Source organism: Bos taurus, chromosome 6, assembly GCF_002263795.3.
Source record: "Bos taurus isolate L1 Dominette 01449 registration number 42190680 breed Hereford chromosome 6, ARS-UCD2.0, whole genome shotgun sequence".
Lineage (NCBI taxonomy): Eukaryota > Metazoa > Chordata > Mammalia > Artiodactyla > Bovidae > Bos > Bos taurus.
Window position 1 is genome coordinate 15824725 of NC_037333.1, and position 21100 is coordinate 15845824.

A 21100-nucleotide genomic window follows, 5' to 3' on the forward strand; every position below is an offset into this window, starting at 1 on the left:
GAGACCCAACAAGCGCAAAACCACTCATCACACACATCAAGAGCCTTTTCCCTTCCAAAGTTCATCAGTAGGACTTTTACAGTGTTTATAATAAAATTTTATTCTACAACCTAATGGATCATTAACAGTTTTATAGTAAATAAATGTTAGTAAACAAGATTTTTTTAAAAATCGCTCTCAAAGTTCCAGATGGTAACCTTAAAAGTCAATTAAATAGGATAGTCACATGTTATAAAAATTTTGCTATGAATGTACAAGGAAAAAGAATGCCTAATTTAACAAAGAAAGACAAATTAAGGTTTTGATTAGTTAACAGTCATATATATTTTGAAAGTAGGGTTTGTTTTCGAATACAAACAGAGTAAGTACTTGGTAATGTCCACAAAATTAATGAAACAGTATCATTGCATTTCCTCGAGCAATAAATCCAATACATCCTAGATGTAAGAATACCACCAATTCTCCCCCAACCATAAACACACAAAACACAAAGCCATATTGTCAAGCAAAATATTTTTAATTAGTAGGCTGATCATAAATAAATCCACATAAAAGATTTAACAGAATTACAAAGAGTTTTGTGTTTCTTTTGTGGACTCAATTCATAATATGCATTAGTCAACCTCATTCTCTAACTGCGACAAAGAGTTGTCATCCAACAATGCAGCACAGTTTAAGCAATTCATATTCTGTAGTTACATTTTTACATTTTCTTTACAAATGTAACATTTATATACATTATATATATATTTTTTCTATAGTTCATGTACTGAAATTCTATTGTTTTTACAGGGAAAATATTGAATTCATTTAATGAATATGAATCATTCCTTGTTAAAAAGTAATTCATATAAACAAATAACACGGTACCACTGCCTTTTGGCATCTCCTGTCAAAGTTCAAGTCCAGAAGTGTTATATTAATTATAAGAAAAAAGAATTTATCTAATTTTTCATTGACATACCATCCCACATAGCTACAGAAGTTTGCCAGCGTGCAATGAACAGAGAACTGTACTGCTGCACTCTGGAAATGTGTGGAAACCAACTCAAAATATACTTGGTGAAACAGCATCATCAGCGTCAAACTTAGGGTGAAGAAAATCTGTCAAGTTCCTTCTTCCTCTTTACCTTTTGCCAAAGCCTCAGACAAGGCGCTACGCTACGTACTGCCTCTTGTAACAAGTGCCTTCATTTCAAATTTTCTAAGTGCTTCTCTGACAGATTATGCTTTACCTAGGTTATAGATCTCTTTCTTCTTATTCAACTTTATTTCACTTCACTTACAAATCTGCTGCTGAACATGAAGCAAAAATTCATAGTAAGAGAAGGCGGCTTCTGTCCGGTCTTCAATCAAATGTTGAAAAAATTCGGTTTTGGCAGGACTCTCATCTCTGAAAACGAAAAAGGAATATTTATCTAAAAATGCATATTATTAAAAAGAATACTTATACATTAGAAAAAATATGTGGGGACTTTTACGAAAAAGGATAGGGGATGTTAATCAAGTAACAGCCTTCTACCACTACAATGTGTTCTGATATTATTATTTAAAATTTGATTTGAAGACAAACAATTTCACATGGATTGGACAGGATAAGACAATTTCATAATTAAGTTACAGAAGTACTTACTTTACCACATGAAGAACTGGGCTTAATGGTCTGCTGTCTCTAAGCCAAGTTATAAAGGATCTGGCTCTCTCTGATGAAAGTGTGTCTAGCTCTGGAAGATGTGTCTGGCAAAAAATGCAATTAGGAAGTCATTTTCTTTCTCACAGACTTAGGCAGTATTAGAACTCAATCATAATCACCACCACCACCACCACCAAACACCAGCACTCGATTCCAGCCCCAACAGCAGCAACCAAACACAAGAAATTTATTACATTGTTGATAAATCTGTTTTTCTGACTAATAAGACATATTTAATGATAAGCATGCCACTGACATTTTACCTGAATAGTATAGTTTTTCCAGACAAGTCAATAAAACACACACAATTAGTATGTTACTCATATTGTGTTATACTTTTTGTTTCTTCCAAAGGAAATATTCAGATCAGGGGGGCTATCATTAAGCTTCAATTTCACTTATAAACAATTATAAACATTATTCTAATAACAGACATTCTTACAGAATTTTATGTTTCCTTTGTCCTTAATATTGAAGGGCAAGAAATTTAAAAGAATAGTGTGAATGTTTAGTTATATTTAAAAACCATAGCAAGACTATTTTTTAAAGGACCTATATATTTATATATATGTGTGCGTATATGTATATCTGAGGGCTTCCCTGGTGGCTCAGACAGTAAAGAATCCACCTGCAGTGAAGAAAAAGTATATTCTTCTATGTGTGCAATGAGTTTTTTCCAAAGTACATAGTATACAAAAATTTAAACAGAAAAGTTTGGGTTAATTATATTTAAATTTATATCAGCATTTAAAAAGGACAAGAAAAACATGTTTTTATGTACATTCTTTCATATATTTTCTAAATATATATAATATGCTGCTAAGTCGCTCCAGTCGTGTCCGACTCTGTGTGACCCCAAAGACGGCAGCCCACCAGGCTCCCCCATCCCTGGGATTCTCCAGGCAAGAACACTGGAGTAGGTTGCCATTTCCTTCTCCAATGAAACAAGTGAAAAGTGAAAGTGAAGTCGCTCAGTTGTGTCCGACTCTTAGCGACCCCATGGACTGCAGCCCACCAGGCTCCTCCATCCGTGGGATTTTCCAGGCAAGAGTACTGGAGTGGGGTGCCATTGCCTTCTCTGATATATAATATAGCCACTATTATATATAGAAACACATTTTGAAAATACAAATGGATATTATGCACATTGTTTTCTTTTTCAGATTGTATTCTTCTTAATAGATTCAGAGATTTAATTGGGGCTTCCCTGGTGGCTCAGTGATAAAGAATCCACCAGCCATGTAAGAGCCGCAGGAGATGCGGGTTCAGTCCCTGGGTCAGAAAGATCCCCCTGGAGGAGGGCATGGCAACGCTCTCCTGTATTCTTGCCTGAATAATCCCATGGACAGAGAAGCTTGGGCTACAGTCCAAAGGTCGCAAAGAGTTGGACATGACTGAAGAGACTTGGCATACAAGCACGATATCCTCTTAAGTATATGTGTACATATGAATACTTCCATGAGTATATGTACAGGATACATTCTTAGGAGTAAATAATTTACTGTGTCATACGCTGGTGTGATTTTAATTTCAACAGATATTGTCAAATGGCCCTCCTAAAGACTGTGTAAATGTATACAGTCCAATCAATAGGCCTGCTGACCTATCCCCTCTGCATTATTGCCTATAATCAGATTTAAAAAAATTTTTACCAGGGAGCAAAATCTGATAAATGAAAGAAATACTATGCTGTTATTAATAGTTTATTTTGTTTTCTTAATTATAAATGAAGCTGAACATTGATCCATATGGCCACTACTATAATTTCTACCTATGAATTACCTGTTCAAATCATTTTCTCATTTTTCTTCTTTGTTGAGTCTTAGAAATAAACTCTGGATTAATGTGGCAAATTTTAAAAAATAAATAGCGAACGTGGTTAAGAATTACATTGACTTATATTAATTTTAGGAGAAAGGGCATATTTACAATATCCAAGAATAAGGTAGGCCTTTTCTATTAAGTAGCATAGAGAACTGCTTTCAGAATCATATTTCTTTGGTATCAACATACATACAGTACAGGCTTACTGAAAAAATTATGTTTATTATCAGCAAAATAATTTAAATTAGACAAATTAAAGTTGTTGGAAAATAATTTGCTATGCTATGCCAAGTCACTTTAGTCATGTCCGACTCTGTGCGACCCCATAGATGGCAGCCCACCAGGCTCCCCCGTCCCTGGGATTCTCCAGGCAAGAACACTGGAGTGGGTTGCCATTTCCTTCTCCAATGCGTGAAAGTGAAAAGTGAAAGTGAAATCGCTCAGTCGCATCCGACCCTTAGCAACCCCATGGACTGCAGCCTACCAGGCTCCTCCATCCATGGGATTTTCCAGGCAAGAGTACTGGAGTGGGTTGCCATTGCCTTCTCCAGGAAAATAGTTTGGAGTTGCTTAAAAAGTTTACCATATGACCCAGCAATTCTACTTCTAGTTACATATCCAGGAGAACTTGAAAACATGTTCACACAAACATTTGTACACAAACTGCTCATGGAAGCACTTCTCACAATAGCACCAGAGTAGAGATAACCTAAATGTCCAAGAAGAGATGACTGGATAAACAAAATGTGATATATTCATACAATGGACTATTATTTAGTCATAAAAAAGGAGGAAGTACTGATACACATTACAACATGGATGTTGAAATCATGGTGAGAAGAAGCCAAACTCAAAAAGCCTTGCACTGTATGATTCCATATATACAAATTGTCCAGAACAGGCAAATTCACACAGATAGAAAGTAGGTTAGTGGCTGCCCAGGGAAAACAGAAAGGTTGGGAGATACAGGTTTCTTTCTGAGGTGATGTAAATGCTCTGAAATTATATACTGGAAATGGTTGTAAACACTGTGAATATAATAAAAACAAATGCATTGTACATTTTAAAATGATTAAAATGGTGACTCTTATGTGCATTGTATCTCAAAAAAGAAAAATTAAACAAGTACACAAAAAGTTAAAACTATATGAATCCACTGACCATTTTCTGTGGTATTGATGCAAAATCAGGATACCCAAGCACATCCTCTATAAAGTTATTGTCACAGCTCTTTCCAATCCAAATGTAAAAAACCTAAAAACAAAACAAACCACAGTAACACTCCCTAATTGGAAACTCATTACAGCTAATTTTCTCAAAATCATCAAGCATAAAAGCAGGCTCAAATCAAGTAGGAACAAACATGAAAGTAAACAAGAAACCTGGAACCTGCATGTTTGGAACCTGCATTCAGGAATCCAGAGTGGCTCATATCTTTTCTGCTTCAATTTCAAGCTTCTCATAAAATACATTTACCATTTTCCTTACTCTTCCCCCAATGCTTCAACCAAGGTATATGACTTACTGTATTTCCTACCCACTGTTTCCATTATTTCAATCACTGTCTCTGTACTAATGTCCCCTGCCCCCTACCACTGCCCCACCCCATACTGTGGCTACTGGACTTCTTTTCCTGGTCACAAGGTGTCATTCATGAAGCCACCCTGCCTATTCTGACACCCTTCACCACCACCCTGTCCAATGACATCTCATGAAATCCTCATTATTAATGGCATTTCAGACAATAGATCAAGTTGAACTAGAAAAATTCTTGAGGTCCCTTAAAATTTTATGATTCTAGACAAAAAATTCCTTGAAGTAAGGAATTTATCTCTTTACTTCTCTTAAATAAATTGATCTCCTGAGCCAGTTCCAATTTATTGTCCCTGAGTTCCCAATCCACCTTTCATTGCCTGATCTGTGGTAACAGAGCTGGATCCTGTGTTTCTCCTTTTGCCAGCTGCAAAAGGAGCTTTGTCACTAAAGGGTACTTACAGAGCCACAGTCCATAAGGAAAGCACCTTCTCGTGTCAGTTTTTCTGCAGACAATTTTTGAAGAGGTGGCTGAGGTACAACCCTGTCATTAACGTGTATTGCCCCCTGAAAAGAAAAAAGATAGAATGTGAATGACCTTCCATTACTATTATCCCAGGCTGGAAGCTAATGGCCACTAGCTCTGATACTGAAAAATACTTGATAATTTTGTAATATGTAAAAACTACAGTTGACCTTTGAACAAAGGTATTCAAATTTAAAAGATAAAAACTTGACTAGGTAAAAAGATCTGCCCATTTCCTTCCCTTCTGAGGTCAGGATATATTAAAAGTACAACTACGGTATCTGCTACAAAGGACTTTTTGATTCCAAAGAATAGGAAAAAAGACATTACATATTTGCATACTAAAAATACTGTTGCATACCAGATTATTTTACAATAATATAGTCAAAGTTCCACTCTGATCACATCAGAAACTGTCAGTACCTTCAAAATACAAATGGAAATACCCTTCTATAATGCAGCTTTGTAGTAAATGTAACCAAATTCATGAAGTGAATCACTTGCCATATGAAACTATTTTTGAAAATGCCATAACCATGATACTATCTAATAGTCCTGTTGTCTAATCAAATCCGTAGTTAACATCTGTATTTAATGTATTATTGTCACAGGGGGAAAACAGATGGAAGAAATTGTTAACAATACATTACTATCTTAGATGCAGAATCAAGACACCCAAATAAATTTAAATTAAAAAATTTCAAACACAATGGAAAAAAAAACCGTACCTCATCTGTCAATCTGTCTATCCTGTACAGGTTGGGATGAATCATTTTCATTAGATGAACAAGTGGCTGACACTTTATCTGACACATGGCGTATACACGATCATCCAGGCGTGTGCTTGTACCGGTTCTAAATGCTTTCTACATGGAGAAACAATATACATTTTTCAGTAAAACATAAATATGGTGGACAAATATTAAAACAGATATATACCATCAGCCATGGGAAAAGCACAGCCTTCACACCAGATAGGCCTGGATTCAGTTTTCAGCTCAGAATTTAATTGGTAGATACGTGAGCAAGTTACTTAGCTTCTCAAAGGTATACTGACATCGTAAGAAAAAAGGGGAAAATAATACCTCTAGGCAGCTGTAAGGATTAAATACGATGATGTGTATATAACACGTATTACGGTGCCTGAGGCTTGGGAAGATGCTCAGTGAACAGCAGGCCCTTTCCTTAGAGTCTCTTTCCAGGAGCACACACTAGGAGTGTGCTATATGCACACCATTATTCACACTGCTCCCACACGCTAGAGTGAGAGCATACAGTTTCACGAGGGTCATCATGTATTTGCATACCTTCATTTTCCATTCATCTCTTCCTGCTTATGACTCGTCCAATGCTAAGCTGCAACTGTCTAATCAAGTATTTAATCCCCTACCACCCACCAGAAAAACTAGGTTTGGAAACCTATATATTGAAAATTTCAAAAGACTAGTAAATCTAACAGTGTATAGAGAGCTACCTGTTTGAGAAGGGCCAAAACATAGAGAGGAAATAACTTGAGGGAGCTGGGTGCTATCAACCCCGAGTGCTGTACGTTTGAGACAGTTGAGCCATACGCAGATAAGGAATCCACCACAGCATTCACTAAGGCATCTCTTGCATCCGATAGACTTGAGGAAATTGATCGATCCACAGCTATAAAGCAACCAAAATGAAAAAGTTTTTAACCATTAGATGCCAGTGAATACTGTGAGAGAGAAAATTCACATGCAGTACTTAAGAAACAGAAAGTTCATTTTTAGATTAGAAAAATACATTTCAGTTGTTCCCTTGAGTGTGGCTGCCCCTTTGTAGTAAAAATCCTCCTCCTGCCACCAACCCTGATCATCAGTGAGCTATTCTTCTTTCTTATAATTTTCACTTTTCCAGAATGTTGAATGAATGAATCCTTTGTATGTAGCGTTTTGAGTTTAGCTTCTTTCACTTAGCATAACGCCTTTGAGAGTCATCCACGTCTGTTCACATATCAACAGTTCATTCCTTTTTATTGCTGAGTTGTATTCCCTCATATGGATGTACCACAGTTTGTTCATGAAGTCCCCATTTGAAAAACACTTGAGATGCTACCAGTTATTAATGATTATGAATCCCACACATGATTTTTAAACTAAGGAATTCGTAAGAATGAGAACAGCCCAATTCACACTGTTGTAAATGAAAATGTAAAATATAAATACTTTTTAAATGAGGAATTTCTAGGGTAAAACAACGCCCAGGCTTCAGATTTTAGTATAGAAAAACATATTTCACCCGTTGCTTCACTTTTTTACCTACCCATGTTTGCCAGGAGGCAGATGGCAGCTTGTACATCCACTCCCGCGTATACATCTGCTAACGAACTGACCACTGGCAAGCAAAGAGTGTGCACTCTGATTCTCCGCTCACCTAGTCAAAGGATGAATCCACATCATTGCAAAATACATTAGGCCAAGAAATAAAGAAGCAAATAGGTCAAAATATTATTCAAGTTATTGTTTGATGGTATGAAATTACCAACAGAATTTTGAAATGGCAAAACCGAAGTTTTACAATGAACATGTTTTAAAGAAAATTAAACATTCTCTAAACCTGAACGTAGACTATGAACACACACTATATTTTGAACACTAGGTTCTGGTTTTTATCTTAGCATTACTCATTCTAAATTATATGTTACAAGGTATAATGTCAGAAAACAGACCACGTAGACCTTAAGTGCCATGGAGAATTTCTCATGTTATGGATAAAGAAATAACGCTCAGGATAACCCAGACAGATTTAGTTTGAGTTATTATGCTAATATGATTTTGGGAGTACAAGTCTTCCACAAGTCAAAAAAGGTACTCTCTGAAGATTCAAAAATGAGTATTAAAAAAAAGAACGGAATGTATATTTGATGAACACAAATTCCATTATTTCCCATTGGTGTTCACTATCCCCAGTCTCCCGGTAGGTGAAAAGAGGGGAGAATTACTGGGGCAGGTTACATTTCACTTCTGTTAACATTACCTTTGCTAGATGTATATAATAGGGCTGTTTGAAAGCACACTAAGGAAGTATCTGTCAAACTTTCTTCAATAGAGAGTTGTACTGCAAATCCAGCATCGGGATTGATGTTGGCGAGGGATAACAAATCAGTGGAACGGACAAAGAAATTTCCATGAAAAGTGTGCATGGAAAGACCTAGGGAAAAGAAAACTTGTTATAAAAGATGAGGTAGCACTAGTGTCTTTACCACAGGTTAAAGCTACTTTTTAAATAAAAAATATCTCTGATTTTGAATCAAAAGGATAACTGGGGAGCAATACTTTTCACATAAAACAGAGATAACCTAAACTGAAGGCTGTTTGATGAGGAAGGCAAAGGTCATTCATTAATTTGACAATTCTCACTTAAGATCCTCCCTATTCCTCAAATTCATCTGAAATCACCTCCAATATGGGCTTTCTCTTGACTTCCTCCTAATAAGGCAAAGCATTTCCTCTACCTGCTTATTCAAATTACTTAAAAAATTGAACAATGATTATTTAATAATAATATTTAAAACAGTACAGCTAGTTGGATCAAGCAGAAAATCTTTTTTATGATAATGAAAGGTGGTCACAGGTTGTCAATATGTGAATGCTTATTAATTTTGAAAAAAGTATATAATATAAAGCATAATTTTTGCAATTTCATACCTTTAGTACACCTTATTCTCATAACAGCTTCAAATCCAATTTTTCTTGTGAGATACCGTTTTAGATCTTTTTGTAACTTTTCTGCTTGCGAGGGATTGTGAGTATAGTGGAAAGATGGGTAATAATAGATGCACCCTGCAGAATACTTGGACATGCAAGCTTTAGAGAGAAAAAGGAAAAGTATTAGCTACTGAAACGATAACATTTTACTTGTCCAACAGCAGTACAGATTCTGTATTATGAAGAAGTCTAAGTTATAATGAAAAAAAACATACAGTGGTCAAAAATGGGGATAATATATAAACCTGAGAAAGATGTATTTATAAAACATAATATATATTAAGTTTACTGTTGAGCAGAATGGTAAAAGAATTGTATTTAAATAAAAACAACAACCCAGATTGACATTTTACATTTGTATAGGGTTAGGGTTTTTTTTTTTTGAAGTTTAGTGGTAATTTTCATAGACATTATCTAATTCACAGGTCTTCCTCCCCAAACAACTGAGAACTCTTAGTAAAGAATTTACATTTAATTATATGCTAAAAATGTTTATGTAAAAACAGATAAATACAATGTTATGTCCTTACCTAGAGAAGCGAGATCAGAATACTGGGAACTTAAAAGGAACAGATCCACGGCAGTCTGCTGCCCTGAGCAATCTAAAGCGAGTTTCTTATAAAAATCAGTTGCAGGGCCAAGATGTTGTACAACCTAAGTCAACAGGTCATAAAGTAAGAGCTAGAAAATCTTGAATTATCATATATTTCTGTCTGTTACAATCAGGAAGAGAATATTGTCTGTCCCCCTATCAAACTATGGATTTTTTTTTTTTTTTTTTTTATGTCTAGGTAGTTGGCATAGATTTCCTATGAGAATAATCACTAACATTTATAAAAGCACATATAGGGCAGCATTGGAGAAGGAAATGGCAACCCACTCCAGTGTTCTTGCCTGGAGAATCCCAGGGATCGGGGAGCCTGGTGGGCTGCCGTCTATAGGGTCACACAGAGTCAGACATGACTGAAGCGACTCAGCAGCAGCAGGGCAGCATAGATGTCTTATATAATTAAATTATTTAATCCTCATAATAATATATATTTCACAGAGTTAACAACATTTTACAGATGAGGAAACTGAGGCAAACAAATGACTAATTACATAGTTATTGAGTGGTAGATGCTGGAATATCCAAGCAGTCTGGCTCCAGAATGAGTGCTGTTACCAATTATTATATATATATTGTTACACAATAACAGGAGAGACTAACAGATTAAGCAAAATCCTTCCAGTTGGTATCAGGACACTTAAGCTGAGGAGATGGCACTAGAGAAGAGTTAAGAACGCAAGAGCCAGGCTCCAAGTTCTTAATCATTTCACTACATTGCACAACAAAATGTTTCAATTATAGTGTATGATTATTATATTAGAGTTTAAAACAGAACAGACACTTAAATTCTTGAGTCTCAGGCAGATAGACAATACTTCTAAAAGTTACATGAGAACAAAAACCCCAAAACTGTATCAAAGAAATCAGTAAACACTTTGCTTTTGTTCAGTGTTCCATAATGGATTACGATGGATCAACGCACTGGATAAAGCTAGCTATACTTGTTGATGAGTTAAAAAATATACTTGTCCCCAGTTTATTTTAAAATTAGCTTCTTTCTCAAAAGCAATTTAAAAACACAATTTCATAAAAAGTAAAATACGGTGCTATTCAAAAGTAAAACACAGTGCTATTCTTCTTTAGCAAATTGGTAAAGAATAAAAAAGTAGCAATCCTTAATGGTGCCCAGAAGATCAGAGTCCTTAAGAGTACAGGTTGATTAAAAATCCCAATAAGTAAAATAAAATAATAATTTTAAATACAGTTTATACTCATCGATCCAATAATTTCACTTCTAGGAATTTATCTTAGGGAAAAACTGAGTATGTGGCTAAAGATTTACAACACTATTAAAACTGTTTAATTCATACTCATAACTAGTTGCAATGGACATTTTCATATATATAAGTTGAGGTCAGACAAAACTTATTTACAGAACAAAAACCAGTATTTGAAATTGGGGTTAAAATACCCTGACCAAGTCTTCACTGTAAAACCTTAGGAACATTCAGCCTCATTTCACTCTTAAACAGCAAGAAAGCAATTAATGAAATCATGTTTTTCACATTTACTAAAAAACCTTTTTTAAGTAGAATTTTTAGGGACCTCCAAAAATGCTCACTATGAGTGAATGCTCACTTCAGTGAAAAAAGTCAACAAAAAAATATAGTATACATGTATGATGCCCAACTGCGCTTACTTGTATTTATTTAACTACTATTATCTTGACAGTAAGATAACCGATCATCTATATGTTTCCATGTTCCAAGTTTTATACAGTGATTTGTATTACCTTCATTAAAAGTTTATTAATATGTGCATATTAAATTATATCTCAGATTTAGTAAGTTTTATCAATTGTGAAATAGAAAAGAACACTAGAGTCAGAAAATCCAAGTCACATCTTTACCATTAAATATTTATTTAACTTTTGGCAAGACTGTTGAATCTGTTTCCTCATCTGTAAAAAAAGGCTTATAGTAGATAATTTCTAAATTTCTATGACTCATAAACAAAGTATTAAAAAGAACACACTGCAACACAACAACAAAATGGTAATTTGAGTTAAACTCTCTTACCAGTTTTTTTTTTTTTTAACTATCAAAGAATTAGAAAAATAGACTCAAATAATTAAGTCAATAGAGGTAGAAGCCATGATCTTGAATATGAGAGAGGAACTAACATAAAATACCTTTGTGCTTGATCTCTGATTAGGATCTTCTCTGGACTGCAGAAGCCCTGCCCCCAAGGAAGGTAACTGTGTCTGAAATAGAGACACACGGCCCCCTGTTGGAGACATTAATTTAAAGGCAGCCTGGAGAGCAGGACCCAGAGCACTGTGTGTTTCTCTTGTATTGGTGAACATATTGGGTAACGCATTCAATAAGTCTTTTATAAGCTGGGGAAACAAAGATTGAAAGCTGAATTACTGAGAAGGAAGGGCAATATTCCAGAGTACAGTATATGCCACTACATTTTGGAGGACTGTAAAGTGACTAGTCAACAGATATGCTACCTACATTGTTTACTGCAATGTTAATATATACCAAGGAAACACATGTTAAACATTACAATCAGATGAAGTAACAGAAATACTTTAATACTTAAAAAAAAAAAATTCAATCTCACCTCTTTACTTTCATATAGATTCACAAGTAAGCTATCCGGAGTAGGTAGAAAAACATCTATAGGGAAAACATATATTTTAACCAAAATATAAATAAACTCAAAAGAATTTCGAATTTAAAAATTCTTAGTTTTCTAGTCCAAACATGTAAAGGGTATGCACAATACTGCTTTAATATATATCCTCTGTACATATCATACATGTGTGTGTGTGAGCATGTGTAAGTACACATACATAGGTGTAAAAAACTTTGACTCAAGTACTTTCCAGGAAAGCAATTATTTTAAAACAAATATCTAATGAGCTAAATTATCTGTACAGCATTATGACAAGATATGTTGTAAAATAAAGTACTCTTAATTCCAAAATTCTGTTTTATTAATAGAGTTTTGTTTTATTCACTGCTTACCATCTATATCAGATACAATCAACATTTGAGGCTGTGATAATCCTTCTTGCAAATTGTAGAAATGAATAGTGCTATCAAAGGTCACGAATCCTATTCTTGTTCGTGAATCTCCAGGGAGCCTAAGGATAAAAATGATAATTTTAAATTCAAACTGCTAAGTGACATCTTCTTTTTAAAAAATACTAAGAATAATTGTTTATGTTTTTATATAGAGGACAGAATAGTTACCCCTATCTAAACCAACGCATATCAGAAAAGAGTAAATATAAAGCATTCCATTTTCAGATGAAACCAGACATATTCAGAGTTCATGCCTCTGATAACAGAACTATCTTCAAATAATAAATCAAAACTTAAAATGATATGCTTAAAAAACAAAGATTTCTTGATAACTTTCCTCTGAAACAAACTCCTTTAAGTAAAAATTGCTCATATTTTCAGTTTCAATATTACAAAAATCATGTATGTTGTTTCAGTATTTTAAGAACAGATTGACAAAATGAGTACTATTCAAGAAAAGATTTTAACATGTAAAATTTTAAATAAAAACCACATTCAGAAACATCAAGACATTTTATCTATGATCACTCTTTTAAAAATATTCTGAGTATTCAAGTATTCAAATTTTCTGTCAGTATTCAAGTCAATAATACAGCAAAGAATAAATAACCATTTAAAGTCTGTCAAAAAAAAAGCCTGGCAAGCTATCCTTATTAATAAGATAGATGCCATGTCTTACAAAAGTATCAGTATATTTCTAAGTACCATCATGTTAACTGCTATAATTTTTAAATGTAATTTATTACGATTTTTTATGTAATTTATTGTTTTAGCAATGTCTTTAAAGATATTTTTTAATATTACAGGATGCCGAAACAGTGTGCTTCAAAGCAAGCAGCACTATTATTATTATGAAGGATCAATCAGGCTACTCAGAGGCTGATTCATGACACTGTAAAGAAGAAACTAACACAACACTGTAAAGCAATTATATTCCAATTTTTTAAAAAGGCATTTCAGAGAACAGAAAACAACAAATTATGTAGGTGTTTAGCTTAGTAATACTGGTCAAGGTTTATCTTGTTTCTACAGACTAATTTCTTCACTTCTTTGAGATTTCTAAGGTCACTGATTATTAGAGTCATTTGTTATCAGTCGCAATGGAGACTACGTACCTCTAGGCCAAAATACAAAGCTGAGCTAGAACCGCTCCAGCATCAAATTTCCTTTCTCAAAGTTACATACACAGCCCTTTCCAGAAGCATGATAATATCTTATTGCTAGCCTATCACCTTTACTTTTTTACTTTTCTGATACTTTTAATTTCCACTTTAATCAAACATATACATTTTAAAAACTGTTTTTCATTCCCAATATTATCTTTTTGGCTTTCCATAGACCATTTAATTTGCAAATAATCACTTATCTCTGCTGAAAGTAAAAAGTGAATGTGTTTGTCTCAGTCGTGTCTGACCGTTTGCAACTCCATGGACTGTATGTAGTTCACCAGGCTCCTCTGTCCATAGAATTCTCCAGGCAAGAATACTGGAGTAGGCTGCCACTTCCTTCTCCAGGGGATCTTCCCGACCTGGGGATTGAGCCCTGGTCTCTTGCATTGCACTGGCTCCTATTTCTAGTGCTATATCATCAAATACCTTCCCAGCAAGCTAACTCTTCAGTCTTAACAGCTATTTCTTTGCAGAGCGTCTTCCTTTGCTACTCACTGCTAAAGTCATGTCTGAATTAAGCACTTGTGACTTAAAAAGGGCAAATGCTTCAATCAAGGACAAAAATATGAAATCACTAAGTTACTAACAGAAACTTAAAGCAAATCATTTAATATCTCTGGATGTTTTTAATCTTGAATGTTTCAATGTTACCAGTTTATTCACAGGCCAAGATCAGTGATATGCAATTATAGCGACTAGAGCTAGCACTCAACAGAAGAAGGACTCTCAAACGCAAACGGAAAAGGGGAGACAAGAACCTTTTGGAATTACCAAGTACTTCTGACAAAATATTCATGTATTTTGAATACTGAAATATATTTCAATATATATTGAATACATATATTATATATACACAATATATATAATATATTCAATATATATACTATATACAGAATATATATATATATTCAATATATATTCACCCCTACACCTCTACACAAGTCCAGAACCCCTGCAGTAGGAAGCTACTATTACAAACAACCTGAAGTCATACTTCTCATGGGTGTTGGAGTAGAAAAAGAGATGTACAAACAACTTTGTTTCCCAGAGACCTGGAACATCCACTTTTTAAGTTAGTTAAGGGTCTCCTTCGTGACTAATACTGGTAGATAGACTAATAAGTTTAATCACCTTATCCTATACTTTGTTTCCCCTTTCACCATAAAGCTTCTTACTAATATGCCAGTTCAGTTTCTGGCTTCTTAAAATATTCAGCACACTATCAATTCCCTCTTTCCCTTTATCTGGCTCATTTTCTCATTAGCACATCTGAAACTATCTTATGAAAAACTTCTTGCTCAGGCATAAATTACAGCTCGATTTCTCTCATCCAGATCCTTGATACCCTGGCTAGGTTGAGTTTTCTGGATCTACGTGCACAGACTTGCTAAGTCAGGGGGATAGTTAGAGATAAAATCTAAATTCCTAAGTATTAAAACTATTATGGTTTTAAGATTCAGATACAAAGTTAGAAATCCAAATAATATACGTAGATCTTTATTCTAAAGTAGATAGGATGTACTCTATTAGTGATAAATGAAATCAAACTTAATAAAAGCCAACCCCATAAACTGCTAATAAACACACTTCACATTTTATACATTTATACACACACACACACACACACACACACACAATGAGTAAAAAAAATTCTTACTTGTCTAGATTTTCTAACAGTGACTGGCACAAAATTGTCAAATATCCAGCTTCTACTGCATTATGAGACACATCTAAAACAAACAAGTAAACTGCAGGTTGAGGTGGACGGAGCTGAAAGGAATAGAAATAATGTAACATATTTAGTAGGTATAAGTCATTCTTTTTATATCACAACTAGTACTGGATATTTACTGATTGTAATATATATATATATGTATCTACACAAATAGGATCAATGTTTTATAAGATCTTAGGTAATGAAAATGGCATTCCTTTGATTTTTTTCTTTTAAATTTGTTCATGGATTAAACATGATTTGGCAGTAATTACACAGTAATGGTTAAGCAGATGGGCTAAATGTCTTCCTGATAGAGTAATAGCTGAGATATCTTTCCAAGGAAAATTAAACATATTTATTATTAAATATTAACCTTTAAACCCTCTCCCTACTCCTAAAAATATTTTACTTTAAACATTTATATTTTTAAACCTGACAATCATTAGTACCATTGGGTCACCTGATGGCAGTTGAATCCCAAGGGTTAAGTGCTAGGTGTAAAGCAAGTTCTTAAAAGCAATTTTTGACAAAAACACGAGTTTTTCTGTTGAAGGATCTTAAATACTAAATGGTAAAAAGAATATTTATATTCATTACAAGCAAGTAATGAAATCAAAATGGCAACAAATTGTAGATAAGTAGGAAACATATTTATTAGGAAACATTTATTAGGAAACATTTCTTAGTGATGTAACTGCGTTCTTTTAGGAGATCAAGCAATCTTTACAAAGATACAAAGAGTTATCTATTTGTTAAGTACAAGGTTTCAGCACTATTTCAAAAAAATTATACAATGGACAATTTAAAAATTTAGACAAGAATTCACTTAAGAGTAAACTACCAAATGACCAATACAACTGCACTGCAGGACTAATTTTAACACTGAATAGTTACCATATAATCTGAAGAAGCAATGAACTCCACTGTTGAATTCTGAACTTCTGGCCGTTTATGAGGCTCTCCATAGGATCGGGTAAGGGGATTATACATAAATTCTTCAGGAACTAGAAAAGATTAGGAATCCAGTACAAAGTTAGTAGCACAATTTCTAAACACATATATATGCCTAGAAATAAACACCTCTATCATTAATATTTATGAAGTTTATAAAAGCTTTGTGAAGATCTAATGGTTGCCAACAAAGGTCCGTCTAGTTAAGGCTATGGTTTTTCCTGTGGTCATGTATGGATGTGAGAGTTGGACTGTGAAGAAAGCTGAGCGCCGAAGAATTGATGCTTTTGAACTGTGGTGTTGGAGAAGACTCTTGAGAGTCCCTTGGACTACAAGGAGATCCAACCAGTCCATTCTGAAGGAGATCAGCCCTGGGATGTCTTTGGAAGGAATGATGCTAAAGCTGAAACTCCAGTACTTTGGCCACCTCATGCGAAGAGTTGACTCATTGGAAAAGACTCTGATGCTGGGAGGGATTGGGGGCAGGAGGAGAAGGGGATGACAGACGTGGTTGGGTGGCATCACCGACTCAATGGACGTGAGTCTGAGTGAACTCCAGGAGTTGGTGATGGACAGGGAGGCCTGGTGTGCTGCAATTCATGGGGTCGCAAACAGCTGGACACGACTGAGTGACTGAACTGAACTGAACTGAATGGTAAAAACTAATCCCCTAAACCTTCTTTAAAAAAACAAATCAGGAGGACAAGAAAACTTATCTTCTGAAATTAGATGAGAAAACCAGGACACAAGTAGCCTTTCTTCTTAGGCTTATGTCCTATTTATTATGTCACATGACATGGCAAAGAAATCAGAAACACAGATTTGAAAGCAATCATCGTAAGAGGATCTAAGACATGTCCCTGAAGGGGACAGCAGATGCACATGCACACGTGTGTCCACACACACCAGCAGAGATCTACACTGAGCTGAATGGACCACATGTACAGAAAGAAGACAACCTAAACTTGTCAGGGTCAAGCATGATTAGTGCGCATGCTCTCATCTATCGGAGCTGCACTGCTGCACTTCACTTCTTCAAAAATAATCTATGAATTCTTTTTACCTTCTCCCCTCCCTGTCGCAGTCCGCATTATCCCCTTGGCCAGCCAAAAATGAAGTGTCCCTAGCCTGCATTCTATTCATTAAAAGTGTCATGAAAGTTTATAAACAGTGAGGAGACACCAGATAATAGCAACAATGTCAAAATGTCTAAAATAATATAAGACGTTATTTTAAGAATCTGAGGGACTTCCCTGATAGTCCAATGGCTAAGACTCTGCTCCCAATGTAGGTGGCCCAGCTTTGATCCCTAGTCTGAGATCTAGAGCTCACCTGCTGTTAACTAAAGATTCCACATGCCACAACTATACATCCTCAACTAAGACCTGGAACAGACAAATAAATGAAACAAATATTAAAAAGAATATGAAACTCACCATCATTAACTCTATAGCACAAATTGCATTTCCATCTACGTTGATCAATGAAGGATACAAAAGGGTTGATATATGTTCGACAAGATCGGCACCTCACAATGGTATTGGATGTTATCACTGGCAATTGCTAGGAAAAAGAATAAAGATGTTGTAGCAGAAAAAACACCCCAGAGGAAAAATGGACCACATACTGCTCTGCTCCCTATGCAGAACAGAAAACACATTTGTGTTTTGAAACTGAAGTATTTTAATAAATTCCAGTGGTGCACTGAGCAACATAAGCAGCTATCAAGTTTCTCCCTCTTCTAACACAAACTGTAAAATAACAGTAAAATAAAGCCAAATCAAATGTAATGAAAGTTACTGGCAGAGAAGCAAGTCTGGTTGGCCAAGATAATATAATAACCTCAGCTTATCAGCTAAACTGATAAGAAGCAAGTGTGAGAAACTCGTAGTGTATAAAATGTCTGTCTTTGCCGCCTGACCGCACCTGGTACCAGACTCCAAGGCCCTGCTCGTTAGGCAGCCATACAGCCTGGATGGGGGCCACGGGTCAGCAGAAACCAAGGACAATGTGCCTTAAAGACAGTACATCTCTCAAGGCTTAGTGTGGGACAGGAACTTTATACATAAGTAACTACATGTTATTTGTGAAAACATCAGGAAATATATTTAACTGAAAATGAGAAAATTAAAAATTACCCAGAATTCTACATTCCCAAGGAAGTCACTGCTGCCAATTTAGCGTATACACTTCCAGAATCTGGGAAATTACCTATGTTGGTTTAGAAATAAAGGCTGCAATTTTATTACAGCTGGTCAAATAGTACTTACTGAATGAATATAATGAAGGTACTTATCATATATTATAATTATTTTATTTTCTATTCACTTGAGGAAAGAAAACTCCACAAAGAAGCTTAATGACCTTTGTATCCTCAGCACTCAGCGTGACAGGTAATCAAAAAATATTTTTTGGTTGAATGAGAGCACAAGAAACTCATTAGCAATAGAGGGTAAAAAAACCGTAGTTATAAAGAAGTATGAGGGCGAAACACAACTTATAAAGTATAAATAAAATGTATCTGATTAAATGTTTTTTCTGAAGTTTAGGAATTTTAGTTTAAATACAATATGCTTGCATGAAATACCAGAATATGTATAAAAATCCAGCATGCTAGGTATTATATCAAATAGACTATGGAAACTTTAAAAAACAACATTTTAATTCAATAGGCTTTAAGAATTTAGACTTTATTATTACAAAGGTTACTTGATTAATACAGTTGGGAACAACTGTATGGTTTTCCTCCCTAACTGTGCACCGCTGGTGGTGTTTCCTTTATGTTTAAAAATAACTGCTGAAGTTTGTCACCTATGGCCATTCCACAGTACCACTAAAACTACTACTCTTTCCAAACCCAGCTCAGATCTCACTGTTGTAGAAAACACCTGCTACTGTGCCCAGAGGAAACCCCTCCAGTACTGTGCTCGTTACTGAACTACGTCACAGATGCTGATTAGTTACAGGTATTAGTCATCCTGCACCGCAATTATCTGCCTCTACGTTTTTGCTCCTATCAGCAGGTGACAGAAAACGTTTGTTGTATCGAAACTGAAATAATTAATTCTACCTTCAATAAAACAAAATAAAAATTCTAAGAAAATATACAATCCAAACATCTTGCACATTAAGTACAGAGGTCAACACCCACAAATACCTTAAAATATGTTACTTTACCGTTAGGTCTCTGAAGGGATGTAACAACAATCCTAAAGGAAGCTTAGCTTTATTCAGTAACGCCTGTGTCTGTGGAATATTTGTTAAAGTACACCGAAATGAACTGTAAAGACAGAAACAACAGGGACTATGTTAGCTATCAGGAAAAATACTAATACTGATGTGGATACTTGCAGACAGCTAGACAGTCAAGAGGATACGTGAAAATCACTGGACATACTACAGAACTATGAGGGTCCTGATGACTTAACAGGTATATATGTAATTTATATGTCAAAAGATCCAAATTAAGGACTCAACATTTTCATGGTGAAAAAGTATAACACACTCAGGAAAACACAGTAACTCTAGTATGACCGTCAGGGCGTGAACAGCAGGGGGCAGAAAACATGAGTGAAAAGGTACCTTTGCATCTTAAGGATGCGGCTCCTGCTCTACTGTGCGTCCTTCACCTGTTGAACGCCTCCTTTTTCTAAGACTCATCAGAGTTCTAGCTTCCTGTGAAACCACCCTCACCCTGATCACAAGTCAGAAGGAAAGACGTCTTCCTCTGTGCTCTGAGGTCTACTTATGCCTCTATGGCATCAGGTAGTCTGACCTGCTTTAGCTGTGCACTTTATCTTCTCTATCAGCAACCTTTTGTTCACTGTGTCACCCTAGCACTATTCCTCTCACAGACTAGTGCTCACAACTTGAGATCAGCAGACACAGAATCAATAAAGGAGCAACCAGAGATACAAAGCAGAGGTGCTGGAAATGGTGACAGGAATTTTAAGAAGAGTGGTTGACAGTATGTTGAAATAATCCAGATATGGGTTGACTCCACACTGGTGAGTTCCCCGAACACACCAAGCTGGTTTCTGCTTCAGGACCACTGCATTTGCTGTTCATGCAGCTTGGCGCCCTCTTTCCAGAGTCACATTTTGATCTCTCATTTCATTCAGATCTCTATTCAAATGTTAACTCCTTGGGAAAACCTATCCTGACTCCTCAATTAAAAATAATCAACCTCAATCCTTTCTATTCTCTACTTCAGAGTTATTCTGAGATTACGTTGCATACCCATTGGTTTGATTATTCACAGTGTGTCTTCCCTAATAGGATACAGGCTGCATGAGACTGAGAACTTTG

General features: G+C 35.3%; 1 protein-coding gene across 2 annotated transcripts in view; it reads right to left on the reverse strand.

The window, feature by feature from the left end:
- Nucleotides 1-496: 496 nt before the first annotated feature.
- SEC24B (SEC24 homolog B, COPII coat complex component) overlaps nt 497-21100 on the reverse strand; it is an 81079-nt gene continuing 60475 nt past the window's right edge. For both annotated transcript variants that reach the window (XM_003586179.6, XM_002688081.7), the window contains 17 exons: nt 19970-20072; nt 18229-18355; nt 16736-16845; nt 15782-15894; nt 12896-13014; nt 12489-12544; nt 12052-12258; nt 9841-9964; nt 9251-9409; nt 8580-8753; nt 7866-7976; nt 7051-7226; nt 6305-6442; nt 5513-5617; nt 4679-4771; nt 1634-1737; nt 497-1393 (listed from right to left, as the gene is read on the reverse strand). In XM_003586179.6, the coding sequence (XP_003586227.4) occupies nt 1279-1393; nt 1634-1737; nt 4679-4771; nt 5513-5617; nt 6305-6442; nt 7051-7226; nt 7866-7976; nt 8580-8753; nt 9251-9409; nt 9841-9964; nt 12052-12258; nt 12489-12544; nt 12896-13014; nt 15782-15894; nt 16736-16845; nt 18229-18355; nt 19970-20072 (2134 nt within the window). In that variant the 3' untranslated portion in view covers nt 497-1278. The remainder of the gene's footprint in view (nt 1394-1633; nt 1738-4678; nt 4772-5512; nt 5618-6304; nt 6443-7050; nt 7227-7865; nt 7977-8579; nt 8754-9250; nt 9410-9840; nt 9965-12051; nt 12259-12488; nt 12545-12895; nt 13015-15781; nt 15895-16735; nt 16846-18228; nt 18356-19969; nt 20073-21100) is intronic.